Raw genomic sequence first — 14,148 nt, forward strand, 5'->3', positions numbered from 1 at the left:
GGGTTAGTCTATCTTCAGTTAATAATAAGCACGCATCACCATCCAAATAAAAGTTTATTTATTTGTCTATACATTTGAACATATTTTAATCCAAAGCTTGGATTGATCTGATTGCACATCATTCTTTCACATATTAATTAGAGTGTATTTAACAAAACAATAACAATCTTCTGTGCAACCTATTCATTCTTCCTAACTTGCATTTGTGTTAAAACAATAAAATATCTGTATAGTGCAAAATCCATCACCATATTCTAGAGTTAAATGTCAAAAAAAACTACATAAATCATTAAAATATTAACATAATTTAATTCAATAGACTCCAAATAATGTACAGATTGTATCCTTCAGAGACCTAATTTTACACATGGTACAGTGATTTTGTGTACAGTTTAATTTGTAAATGACATTTAGGAAGGCCTGCCAAAATTAACCATTAAAGAAGTATCTAATTTATTTCTGGTTTCGTAGAAGTTCATCAATTTGTGTTTTATACATATTCTTCACATCTTCTAGGTCCAACCTCAGCTCTTCGGCTTCTTCTGCTTTTTCTCCATACATCTGTAAAATGGTGTTGTGCCGTTGCTCCAAATCCTGTAATTAATTTCAGTCATATTATTATGTCATTACTGATACATAGACACACAGACAGACTAAAAAGTGCACATCTTAAGACAGCTCACCTTTAGCTGAACTCTGAGCTTAGGGATCTCCTTCACTTTTTCCTCCATGTCGTCATTTTGATTGGTGAGTCGAACAAGCTCTTCTGCCATCACTGAACGACTCCTCTCAAGACCGGCAATCTCAAGCTGAAGCATGAAATGACCATATATTACTAATTTATGTGTTTTCTATTTAGTTTTTGTTTAATTTATTTATTTATTTACCTGTAGTTGTGCAATCTCCCCCTCTCTGAGCTTAAGCTGAGACTGGAGGTTCTCTATAATGCTGGAGCCTCCGGACAGCCGTGCAGCTTCGTACAGATTGGTCCCACTCATGGATACAGACAATGACATGTTTCCAAGAGAATGGTCTAAAGACTCATCCTAAAGAAGAGAATAGTGCAGAAGTAAATAATTTGTATTGTAAGGGTGTTAGGTATAATTTTCTTAGTTCAAATCTCCTCTGGGACATTTATGCTGTTGCTATTATATTTGTTCACCAATCTATACAACAACCACTTGCACACCTATTTGCTTATTTGTCAATTTATTTGTAATAATTCTGTTGTTGTCATTACCTGGGAAAGAACTGAAGTATGCAGGCCAGCGTTGTCCACCCCACTGATAGAGCTGGAGCGGGACAGGGATGGTGTTGAGGAGGCTGGGAGCTCCCTACGTTCCTAAGAACAAATTCAAATTCAATAGCATGTAGGAAAACAGATTATCCATTTTGACATTGTACGTAAAAAAATAAACTGCTCAGAGTTCAAATCTATCTGGTGACTTAATGAGATGTCTGAGCGCATTGTTAATTATATAGACACAAACCTTTTCTCTCAGTGCTTCTTGAGCCAAGTAGCATTTCTTCTTTTCCTGCTCCACCTTCATTTTCTCCATCTCAAGTTGATTGGTCAGCAGGAGCTTTTGAGAAGAACAAAATATTTAAACATTGTCTAATGGTACAACTTTTCAACACCCATATGCTGTGCAGTTGTTATAATTGGTGGCCCTGTTGGAGCTCTCCCCACTCTCAGCCTCTAAAGAGTAATTTTAAATGGCTCCATTCCGGACATAGACTGTGTTGTCCAGTATTTAGGATACAGAGAAGAACAACCTTTGTACCAAGGGCTGTAAAACTTCTTAACATGTAGTATTATTGACAATGGTAGTAGGGAGCCCTCTAGTGCTCATGTGTGTCATGCAGCTTTGCACCTTCATTTGAGCACTTTGCATTTAATGTCAGTGTGTGTGTTTTATGTGTATGAATGTCCGCTGTTTTGTGTGCCTTTTAATAGCCCATTGAGGACAAATAATTAAATTAATTAAATGCAATGAAAATGGTTTTAACATTTATTTTTGTTTTAAAATAGGAAATGAGCACAAGACACTGAAGTTTTTTTTTAAACCTAATAAAAGTTTTACCTTTTCTTTTTTTGTCTCCTCTAATGTACGAGTGTGCTCTCCTCGCAGATTTTCCAACTCCACAAGGTGCCTGAAGTTGAACACACAGTACAAAGAAGTCATTAAAAAAAGTCATTAAAAATAAATATCAGCACATGTATGTATCTTACACAGCATTTCTTATGCCATGTTTAAATTCCTTTGGGTATGTGTGGTCTTCTCCTTCAGACCTCATTTAAAAAATATTTCGAGCCAGCCAGGAGTCGAACCTAGAATCTTCTGATCCGTAGTCAGACGCGTTATCCATTGCGCCACTGGCCCACTGACAGAGTGGGGGTTTCCCGCGCTCTTTTGTAATGCAAAGACAGAGTGTGAGGCCTGAATGACTCAGACTGTTTCCCCTCCCCCCTCAAATGCTTTGCGTCAATGGCCTCTTTCCTGGTTTAAAGGAGCAGTGCTGCTCTTATGTCCACAGGGCTGTCAGACAAACCTTTTGCAAATATTTAGTTGGAGATTAAGTACAGAAAAGCTCCTGATCACTTTTGGACACTTTTGTTTGCAATAGTGAAATTAGTCACAAAATAATTTTGACTGTAAAGTTTTGTAACAGAGTAACTGCATTTTCTGTTTCTAAATGGGGCCCAAGAACAGAATGCCACACATGCCCAAGTTAGTCAATATTTTTACCTGCTACTTTCATCCTCTAGTTTTTCCCTTTTGTTTTTCTCAGCATCCAGCTGTGCTAGAACTCTGGCCTTTTCTTGACGAAGCAAGGAATTCTGGGACTCCAGAGAGGCAAGCTGGGATTTGATGGACAACAGCTCTTCTGAGGCTGCACGCTCTTTTTCAACAGCGACAGCTAGCTGTGCCTGTGCATCCGCTTTAACAAAGACAAACAAAGACAGTGAATATTAACCACTTTATTGTTATGTTATATCTTTTTATGTATTTTTTTGTTTTATGCACCTTTAGTATTCTAATTAAAAAAAACATGAAAAGCGTTGTTCTTTCACTTTTTCCCTTTTTAAAATTTACGAGACTAGGCAAAAAAAGGTCATTGTAAAGCCAGTCTTTTACCACAGTATAAAATAAAAATATGAGTTTTGCGAGTGACTTACCAAGTCTATCAGAGATGTTCTTCTCTAGTTTTTCCCAGGATGCAGTTTGTCCACCTAATGAAGCCTGTAGGTTCTCTATCTGACGTAGTAAAGGTCTGGTAGCAGAGGTCACGCTTTGACTGAGCTCCTGATTTCTGGTCTCAGCCTCCTGGAGCCGCTATAAATAGTGACAACAGAGTAAAAATGAATACAAGATTTTCTGTAGAATTATAGGGAATAATTTAGAGGCTGGCATTATACCTGCTGCAGCTCACTGATCTCTTCCCGTAAATAATCTTCCTTCCTTGCTTGCTGCTGCTCTGCTCTTTGTAAAGCCACTCTGAGGTCAGCCACCTACAAACCAACATAACCTAATTAAACAACAGACTTAAAAATAGAGACACCTGTTAATAAATAAAGTTAATAAAATACACCTTGAATTTAATAGTTAACCTTAATGCACAAATGAATGATGTTGTGTTCAGGTACCTGGTTGGCCAGAGCTTCCTGTTGCACTCTGGCCTCTTCTTGGGCCTTTTCAAGAGCCAGGCTCAGCTGTTCTTTAGCCTGAATTTCCCGGCTCAGAGCTGCTTCTTCAGCCTCACTTGCTCTGCTGGCATGTGCCTTATGAAGCTCAGCCAGTTCCCTGAGAACAACAAATAACAGCTATTAAGCTACATAACAACGTAGAGTCTATATAAAGAAACTAAGTATGGTTTTACTTGTAAGCGTTGTCTAGAGCAGATTGTAGGCTTCGGTTTTTCTCCTGTAGCTCATCATCTTCAGTCTGGAGCCGACTCATCTCCTTCTCCTGCCTTTCAACTACTGTATTTAGTTTTTTGATATTTTCCCGGTGTTGTTTCTCCACCTCTTCCTTTCCATCAAGAACCTTAAGAGTCCAATTGTAACCATAAGTTTAACATCTTAAACAATAAGTGACAATGAAAGGTTCAAATGTTTTGAAGTTGATTTAGCGCAAAACCAAACCTGCTGCAGAACTTTGAGCTCTTCCTCCAACTCTCTGATTTTCTTCTCATGCTTTATGATCCTGGAGTCACTCTCTTTTTCTTTGGCACGTAGTTTTTTGATGATGTTGCTATGCTGCAGTTGTTGTTTGGATAGTTTTTCACCTGTGTGAAAAGAATGTAATGTGAATAGACTGGTAATTGGGGCCCTTTATATACAGTAGTACAATCAAAACAGAATGTGCAATTTGTGGCTGTCTTGCCTCAGATTTACTATTGGGAAGTGTGCATGATATTTCAGCTGCAAAACTGTATGTAAAATGTAAATGAAAGCATACAGTGAGTGCAAAGGTTTGTGTACACTGCTCCTATATGGGCTATTAAATTGTTATTGCAAATTGCCTCTACTTCACTTATCCCTAGTGTTGCAGGTAAAGTGTACATTATAGTATCATTGCTTTAAAAATAACATTTATTATTATTATTATTATTATTATTATTATTATTATTAAGTACTGGTTCTTTTTTAAACATGACCCATCCCGTGTAAAAAGTGTGCACCTGTCCCTCAAAGATATAATTTTATCATACATTTTTGCTCTCATTATTGTTATAAATAAAAAATGTTATAAACCTCTTTGTTATTCAAATTTATTGTGATGTGTGAGCCACTTTAGAAAATATATAATTGTGCATATTCATTAACTCAAACTGTGATATGTCTTTTTTAGCATCTCTGTGAGAAACTGTCAGGTTTTGTACCACTTTTAGCGTGTTTATCTGTTTGGCACATGAGCATATGCTTGATAAATGAGTCCCAAAGAGGAATAAAGTCATGTAAAAACACTCACCTTCTTCCAGCAGATCACATATTTTCCCCTCATTATTGTTATAAATAAAAAAAAATTATAAATCTTTGTCATTAAAATATATTGTGATACGTGAGCTACTTTGTAATTTCCCTTGTGCATCAATAAAGTTTGTAAGTCTAAGTCTAAGCATCCACTAAACAACTTCATTTGCATTTCCTCTACTTCAGAAAACATATAATTTTGCATATTCATTAACTCATAGGAGCAAAATGTGTCGTTTTTAGCATCTCTGTGAGAAACTGTCAGGTTTTTGCTCCACTTTTAGCATGTTTATCTGTTTGGCACATGAGCATAACCTTGATAAATGAGGCCCAAAGAGGAACAAGGTAAAGTAAAAACACTCACCTTCTTCTAGCAGACCCCTAATCTGCTCCTCTTTTTCCTTTATAATCTCCATGGTATTGACAGAATTCAACCTTGTAGAAAGCTCCTCCCTCAAGCCCTTTATCTCCTGATGCAGTAAAATAAATTAACAATCACATGGTTCACAGCAATGAATAAACAGAACACTGGACCAATAAGCTTACCTTCTTGGCTATGTCTCTCTCTTTACAAGCCAGTTGGGCCTTCCTCTCTGCATCTGCTATGCGCTGTGTGAACTCATCCTTTAATGACTGGACCGTAGAACTCTCTTCTTTAAGACTTATAACCTCACTGATGAATAAAAAGACAATTAATCATTATATTTCATTGTTTTTAATCTCTTATCAGTTGTTGATGTGCAACGCAGTGTGGTACATCAACAACTCATAAAAGACGCACCTGATGCAGCACCAGGAGTGTCAGTGCACTTACTCTTTCAGGTTGTCACACTCCTCCTCAAGTCGAGCTTTGTCTTTACTGACAGCCAGCAACTGAGACTCTCTCTTCTCAAGACGGCCAGTCAGCTCATGAATAACCTACAATATTGAAGTCGTATTGTTTATATATTGAAAAACCCTACCAAGTTCAACCAATAAAATTCTACTAAACATCTACTAAGCAATTTAAATGATTAATGTAACTGCAATTTCAATCATGATGTGGACTAGACAATGTTCAACATGTCAGTGCCAAAACTACACTGATTTTGTAATTAATCTGTAATTAATTCAAAATGATCCATGAACAAAGCCAGAAAAATGCAGGAAAGCAAAAACATTTGCTAAACAAATCACATTCAAACTACTACAGAGTTTACTTTAGATTACAATCTTCAGTTCTGTAATAAAATATAGTACCTTTTGAAGCTCCAGTATCTCAAAGGTAGAGGCACTCTTCATCTCAACAGTAATTGGTGGAATGATCTCTTTGGGGGTCTCTTGGGAGAAAGACTCAACAAGTGTCAAATTTGCTTCAGACTCTTGGTCCAACAAATCCTCAGGTTGTTCACTATTCACAGGAGTGGCACTGCGTCCACTTTCCTCCATCTCATCCACAGCCTGCTCCTTCAGTGTCTCTCCAAAGTCCTCTGCTTCATCTTCACCCTGTGCCTTGCTCTCCACCACTTCATCCTCCTCTTTCTGACAGACCGACGATTCCACAACAGTTAGTGGAGCAGCAGTTACAGACGCCAATGTCCGACTGCCTGGAATTTCATCATCAGAGTTCACCTCACTGACACTGCGGCTGTCCAGGGACTGCACACTGAAAGAATCGATTCGCTCAAAAGCATCTGAAGAGGAACCGCAGCTTTCTGTTAATTTGGTGTAATCTTCTAGACGAGGGAAATCTCCACAAGTCGAGGCAGTGAGAAGCTGAAATGAGCCCTGCATTAAGTGAAGCCCAGCCTTTCCTTCAGCAGTCTCTTGTCTGGAGCTGGCTGAACTTTCACTCAAAACGCTCTCATGGTCCAAAACCTCAATGTCACTGGTGGTGGAAGTACCTGAGGAAAACGCACTAACTGGAGGAGAGGGTGTGTCATTTTGGCGGTCTTCGGTCTTTGGGTCCTTCGGCTCGACTGATACTTCCTTTGAGGGTGGAGAAGGATCAGATGGAGAGGAGTCAGAAGAGTCAGCAGTAATAGCTGTTGTTTGGGACGGTTCCTCTGGATTTTCTGTGTCCTGAGTTTTAGGTTCTTCTGATTTTGCAACCTCTGGAAGGCCACTGTTCACTTCTACTTCACTTGTTTTGGTCTCATCATTGTCTGAGTTCAAGGGTTCAAGAGTTACACATAAAGAAACTGGAGAAACAGGCTGCAGCAGAATAGTGTCTGGAAACTGAGCTGGTGCTGGAGGCTCAGCTGGTTGGCTTTCAGGAAGTTCCAAACTTTCTTTAACAGTGTCAGTAGTTCCAGGTTTTTGGAGATTTATGACATTTTCTTTCTCTGAGTCTTTCTCATCTTTCTCTTGTAGCCTTGTTTGTGACTTTGTAGGGGGTACAGACACAACGTGGCTTTTGGTGAGACTTGGTACATCTCCAGGTGACAGGAAGGCACTGAAAAAGTTTTCCGATTCATCCACAACAGTTCTGGTGACGGGTGTAGTAATGGCCTCTGATGAAGGGGGAGGTGTAGGGGTCTTTTCCTCCGGGGGAGCTTCCCACTGGGTCAATCCCCAACCCCCACTTAATGACAACTTCTCAGGCAGTGTAACATCTAACACCAAAGAAAAACATTATTAATAGACATCTTATCATAACATGTGTTACATTAACAATACAGAACACAAATACATACCATTATAGGGCATTACAGTTGTATCGCCCCATTGATCTTCCTCTTTAATATCCAAAACCCGGTCAATTGATTTTTGGGCTGTGGTTAAAGCTTGCTTAGCGAAGCTTGAAAGGTGTGACGCATTGAACCAACTCATCCTAACTATTGCCAGAGGAGTCAAAAATCAAATTGTCGTCCGAGAGTTCGCACCTTTAACACGTAACATACTTGCTGCCAAAGCTAATATATTTGAAATAATGGCATAACATATGCCAGAGCACTTTAGGGTCCCATATGTAGTTCCAGGAAATGTCCGCGCTTAAACCATAAACTAAACCCTATCTAGCAAGTTAGCTAGAAAAAAAAACATTAGAAGGCAAATCCTCAGCTAGCAACAGAAAGCTTATGTTTACAAACGGTTTATAACCAGTTTCTAAGGCATGTCCACATCTAAAATTGTCGACACAGTCTAAATTACACAACGTGTATCAACACAACAGCATTCTTATCGTTAATTCCAACGATTTTCGGTGTCTTTGCAGGCCATCATCGTTTGTTTTGGTCGCTGTACTTGTAGTCTGGTTAGCATTAGCCAGAAGAATGCTACTTCCGGTCCACGTAGCCTAACTACGTCATAGACAGGTCATATACATGTTCATGTAACTTCAGGTGCTGGGAAGAAATGACACAAGTCAAAACGGACATAATAAGCTTGTAGTAGTAATGTCATTACTAAGAATTGTTACAATAATTTTTTCTGCGTTTTTGCCTTTAAAATCTTGCATGCTGTGAGAGATCTTTATTATCACACGGATTAAAAGTAGCCAAATGTTCAATAACTAGGCCTACAGAAAAGTGTATAGATCAACATTTACCACACTGTTTATTTAATCTATTTATGGAAATCCCAAGACTCCAGCTATTTGTCATTAGACTGAGATTTTTAGATTTTAAACAGAGTTTGAACATGGTAAAGCTATTAGGTGACAACTGTAAGCTTCTGTCTTTCACTCAGTCCTAGTTTAAAAAAAATAAATAAATAAAATAAATAAAAAATGTGGGTATCCACATTAATGTATAGTTGTAAATAACTTTTACTTTAAAATTACACTACTTTATTACTAAATGCGGCAAACATGCAGCAGTAACATAGCGCCCCATGTAATTTTCAATTACATATAACATCCACTAGGTGGCAGCATTGACATTTGAATGCGTAAACTAACCTTGAATGGCACTCATAGATCCAGGATGGCACTTTAATGGGTCTGACGTCTGCCAGGTTAGCACAGTTTAAATAAGTCCTTATCCTAATGAAGGTGTTTTGTTAAATAAGATGCACGTTCAAAATTTTCTGCTAAGGCTGTAAGTTATTATCATTAAAGATCAGTTATATATAGTTGCATGCTGCTAGGCCCTTGAGCGCGACCCCAGAAAACATGTCTTTATTGTTGAATATAAATAATACTTTAACCCGAATGTGATACTTGATTTCAAAAGCTGTGACTTTGACTCAAAAAGGCTAAACACAATTGTTCTTTAGGTCAAAGGCAAAGTCACATTTGTTTACACAGGCTAGCACATATACAATTAACTTACAACAAGTGTTGTATCACACATATTTCTAAATGGTATGTTTTAATGCCTTGTTAAGTGCTCGACCTACTGGCTTGAATGTTATAAAACCTAAACCTGTCCTCTGTGCAGTGCCCTCCTAAAAACAAGCATGAAAGACTGTGCACATAGGATAATAGAGCATTAGGTTGTTTTTTTTTTTTTTTTTTTTTGTTTTTTTTTTCTTCTAATGAAACGGTCTAAAACTCAAGAGTGTCCATGTCCTTCATAGCTGTGTGCTTGTCATTCCATAACACTAGAGCTAACATTAATAATTATGGTAGAAGATGATAGTCTTTAGAAAGGCTAAAATGAAAAATACCAGATACACATTAGACGCTTAGCATACACACTTTTTTATATTTTATATTTTTATATACTTATCAGTATAAATTTAATTAGTGTCATAATACAATTCCAACATGTAAAATGTGTCTTTGTATGGTGCAACCTGATTTGTAACCCTGAGATTGAGACAAACAATTAGTAAACAAGTAGTGCATTAAACAGACTTTCTGTAGTGTCCTATAGGCTATTTGAACTCTGTGTGTTTATATCAGATTGGATCCAACATCATAAATCCATCCTCAGTCTTCCTGAAAACTGATGCTTCCCTCTGGATAAACATCAGGCCAAGTGTAGATCTTTACTTTGGAGCAAGAAGGTGTAATCTTTTATTAGGATCAAGTAATTTTTCATTTTTTGTGAGTGATCTAAACATTGGTGGTAAACAAGCTGAATCCACTGTAAACTAGGGCAGGCCAGGACTTGAAGCTCAAATATGTCAGAGCTGACACATTTTTATAGATTCTGCTGAAATGTCATCTGTCATTCCCCCACCTTCAACATGGACTTTGTGATGTCATTACCATGCCTTAGAGGTCACCTTGGTCTGAGCAATCCATCAGAAGGAGCTGCTTGTGTCCTGAAGAGATTATTTTTTATTTTATTGTTTATATATATATATATATATATATATATATATATATATATATATATATATATATATATATATATATATATATATATATATATATATATATATATATATTGTTTTTATAGCATCATTGACAAATTAAAACAGAGAATTATCTAAATCTACAAACTTTACTGTCCAAGTAGGGTAATTTGATCCATTCCTCAATGTTGCTGGGGCAATCTGCCAGGGAGCCTGTGCAAGTGAAGTGTCTGGGGCCACATCCAGATCTTGAGCTTTTCTGGGCCACCTAAGATTTGACCTATTGCACACCTTTTGGGTTGTGTTATTCTTTTATAAACCTGCTTGTCAAGATGAAATATACCACCCGAAAGAAATGCATGTATTTGATTTTATGGCCAATCACTCAGACACACCACATTCTGTAGGCAAGGAGTCTTGCCCAAGGACACAACACTGCGGATGAGATCAAATCATCAACCTTTAGTTATTATGGTTTTGAGTTACCAAACTACAGGCTACTGGCAATATCAGTAGAGGTCACTTTCAATAAGAATGCTATGGCCTACTTACTTTCTTTATTTCAGAATTAACCCATATAACTCACTGTATTTGGCTTTTGATGGCTCTGTCTGGACTAGCTGATGGTGCTAATGATAATGCGTCAGAGCTATATGTCCCCCATCAGAGAACGCTGCCAGCTCGGAGACAGTCAGTGGCACTCAGTGGAGAAGCAGAGGTTTTCTTCAGCATATGATTGATGACTCTCTCGTCTGCACCGCTTTGATTAAGACTCAAATGATTTATCGCCACGGCTCACAATGTAATTAGACTCTGGAACATGCGCGCACAAAACTGTTGTCATGCCGAATGATGCCAACGCGTTTGTGTGCACACTTGAGCTCATCTTCTACTTACATTATTGAATTATAGTCTGATTATGGAGATATACACACACCCAAAGTCAAACTAGTCCTCCAAAATAGTACTGCATCAGATTATTTATAGTCTACAGTCTGTATTGTATCAAAACTGAGTGTTAATAGACAGTGTTCTTGAATTGACAAGTAGCCTAAGAAAATTTGACAGTTGAACAGCAATCCTCATCTCCACAACGTTTATGTGGTGTCCCTGCTGCTTTGGAATCTTGTCTTCCAGGAGGATAGGTGCCGCCAGGCCAGTTTACAGTTGAGATCTGTGGAGCGGCAACCCTGTTCACAGTAAGGGTACTAAAATGTTAGTATTACACATTTGAGCAATGAAAAACACCTTATAGTGGAACATTCCAGCAAAAACATTTCCATGGAAACAACCAGGTAATGGACCCCATCAGAAAAAAAAAAAAAAACTCTCCTTAAGTTTATTGTTTTTTTCTTTCACCAGTAGTTGGTAAATGTAAAACCTGTTCCCCCTCCCCTCACCTGGCTCATCTGTTGTCTTTGGTATTTTTGTGGCCAAAACTGGCACCCTGTCAGACAGCAGTAACACAGATAGCATCTAGTGGTGATATGTGAGAATACAACAGGGGTGGGTTGGCCAATTTAATTACAGATGGTAGATTTAAAGCCTGAAAGATATACTTATTTTAGTTTAATTCTTGTTTATTTCCTCTTTCCCATCAACATTCCCATTAACTATGAAGAAGGGGAATTCCTTAGAGAAATATGCTTCAGCCTCTGAGCAGATATTTCTTCACAACAATAGCATATAGAGCCACTGAAGTGCACTGCATTCTTTATGTGTGCATGTTATGGTAATTTTACATAATGAAAAGAATTCTTATCATTTTTATGGGCTTTTTGATGCAAGCTATAAAAACAGGTGCCGTTAGTGAGAGCATCTATTATTTACGTTGTCCCACGGAACACAAGAGCTGTTTGCAGCCAGCCCGGATTTTAAAGAATCGTAATTCCTCCCATGAATTCATTTACGGCATGTTAATTAGTCATAGTGTTATGTTGCATAACTCTAGTCCATTAGTCAATCTTTTTTGTTTTGTTTTTGACACAGACCCTTTATAATACAATAATGCACTCTACTCAAAACAGCTTTATGCTTATTGAGCTCCTAGCAACAGCTTTTTTCAGGTATTACCACCTCCATCATATGTCACTGTCACCTGGAATCACTCTGAGGGATTACTAGTCCCTACACTCACAGTTTACAGCAAGCACAAGCAAATGCCATGAAGCCAGACACTTTGTGGGTTAATAAAAAAGCAGTATATTGTGTCAATGAAATCACTATCATGGACCTAAGAGCTGTGGTGCAGGTTTTACCATATTAAAGGGCCTTGATTTTTTTTTTTCTTTTCTTTTCTTACTGATGTATAGCAGTTCTTAAGGTCAAAATAATTTCTGTAAACTGTACTCTAATCAAGAAGTGGGCATTGCATGTTAGTAGTTGTTAGCTTTACTGTCAGTTACTCCACACTGGTCTCACATTGAAGTTGTGAAAAGCACTTATAAACTCATGACGGTTTGTCAAGAATATGTTTGAAGTCATAGACATATTCTTAACACAGTTTTGTAATGATTTATAACTGCTTATCTGATGTTATATGTTTTAGTTAGGAAGCCATATTGTTTCGCATGCCATTGTTTATGGTTTTAGTAATTTCCTCATGGAGTAATTATTCTTAATGAAGCTATAGCTCTAAGGGACTGTGATGTGTTTACACTCACAGACAGTACAAGAAACAGACAGTACAAGAAAAAATAGTCAATATAAATGGATGCTAAACACATCTTAACTAAGACAGATTGTGCCATTAACAGATAATTATACAATGCATAAATAGTTTCTAAAGAGATACAACATTGTGAGATACAGATATGCTCATATTTTCTCATGCCAGTGATTATCCAGGAGGTGGACAGCTTGAGTTCACCAAAAAGCATTTATTCAGAACAGGTTTTCCCTCCTGATGACAGCTGCAGAGAAACAGATTAATAATAAAGTAGAAAATGAGATTATGCTGAGTCGTTAACTTTACGGGCCTCAGTAGTAGAGCATAATTGTTCTGGCTGTGATCATAATAGTGGGCACAAAGAACCAGAATGTTGTACATTAAGTGAGACTCCACCCCCGTTTTGTGGGCAACACATGTCAGCGGAGGTGGTATCAGACATTTGCTTTACTGTTATATTATGTCATTGCAATTATAATAATGTAATAGTGCTGCTCAGTTAGAGAAGAAAAATAACCACAGTTTTGTAAATTCTTGCCTTAAAAATCCAGACTGACATCTCTCTGAATTTTTTAAACAGATTGATGTCAGTCTGGTCCCCACACCCTCCACTATGTCTTTGTTGTCCAGCCAAACGTGATCCTAAAATCAGATTCATTCACACATGTTTGAGTAACCCTTTATCATTGGTCTGTCTACATCTCCAAAGTTCAGAATGCTCTGTTCCACCTTGTGATGTCATGTTGTGGTGTTTCTCACGTAAACAGCTGCCTTTTACCTTTTGTTCAGTAGAGATTGGTGATTCTAGAGCTGAAATTATTCAAATGATTCTGGTGAAGATGTATCGAGATTAAAACACAAAAACACAGTGGAGAACGTCCTGTACTGTATTACCACATAACATCACAAGATAGAATGTTTTCTGTTTGAGAGAAGATCACTACATTAAACATGTGTGAATGAATGTTTTTTGGAAACAAGATTATGTCATAGATCAGAAAATAGTTTAACATGAGCCCTTTAAAGCAAAACTGAAATCATGATTATTCAAATGTGCTTTGAGAGAAGCTAGGGCATAAGCACACCTAAAATGAAGAGAACGGACAGATGAAATTGAAGTAGATGACATATCACACAGAAATACACAGTTGTAAATGTACACTACAAGTAGAAAGATATAGAAAGAAAGATATAGAAAGCAATGTTTGCTCTCTAGGAACCACATATGTGTGCTTTGAACGCACAATTCAATGTTTATAATCTCAAATACTTGATT

The 14,148-nt window shown here is 37.5% G+C and overlaps 1 protein-coding gene and 1 non-coding gene across 2 annotated transcripts; both read right to left on the reverse strand.

Moving 5' to 3' along the window:
• Positions 1-35: 35 nt before the first annotated feature.
• tmf1 (TATA element modulatory factor 1) lies at positions 36-8,239 on the reverse strand. The gene is made up of 17 exons (XM_020930999.2): positions 7,654-8,239; positions 6,218-7,572; positions 5,793-5,896; positions 5,525-5,651; positions 5,343-5,448; positions 4,148-4,290; positions 3,883-4,049; positions 3,650-3,806; positions 3,422-3,514; positions 3,182-3,338; positions 2,751-2,943; positions 2,085-2,154; positions 1,491-1,583; positions 1,241-1,342; positions 888-1,046; positions 684-809; positions 36-594 (listed from the first exon to the last, which is right to left on the reverse strand). Exons 1-17 carry the CDS (start codon positions 7,787-7,789, stop codon positions 454-456), a joined length of 3,429 nt encoding a protein of 1,142 aa, XP_020786658.1. The 5' UTR covers positions 7,790-8,239; the 3' UTR covers positions 36-453.
• On the reverse strand, positions 2,312-2,384 carry trnar-acg (transfer RNA arginine (anticodon ACG)). Its single transcript has one exon. It is a non-coding gene; the product is annotated as a tRNA-Arg (tRNA).
• Positions 8,240-14,148: the final 5,909 nt, after the last annotated feature.

Source organism: Boleophthalmus pectinirostris, unplaced genomic scaffold, assembly GCF_026225935.1.
Source record: "Boleophthalmus pectinirostris isolate CB_2022bp ecotype Guang Dong unplaced genomic scaffold, ASM2622593v1 HiC_scaffold_3, whole genome shotgun sequence".
Taxonomy (NCBI): domain Eukaryota; kingdom Metazoa; phylum Chordata; class Actinopteri; order Gobiiformes; family Gobiidae; genus Boleophthalmus; species Boleophthalmus pectinirostris.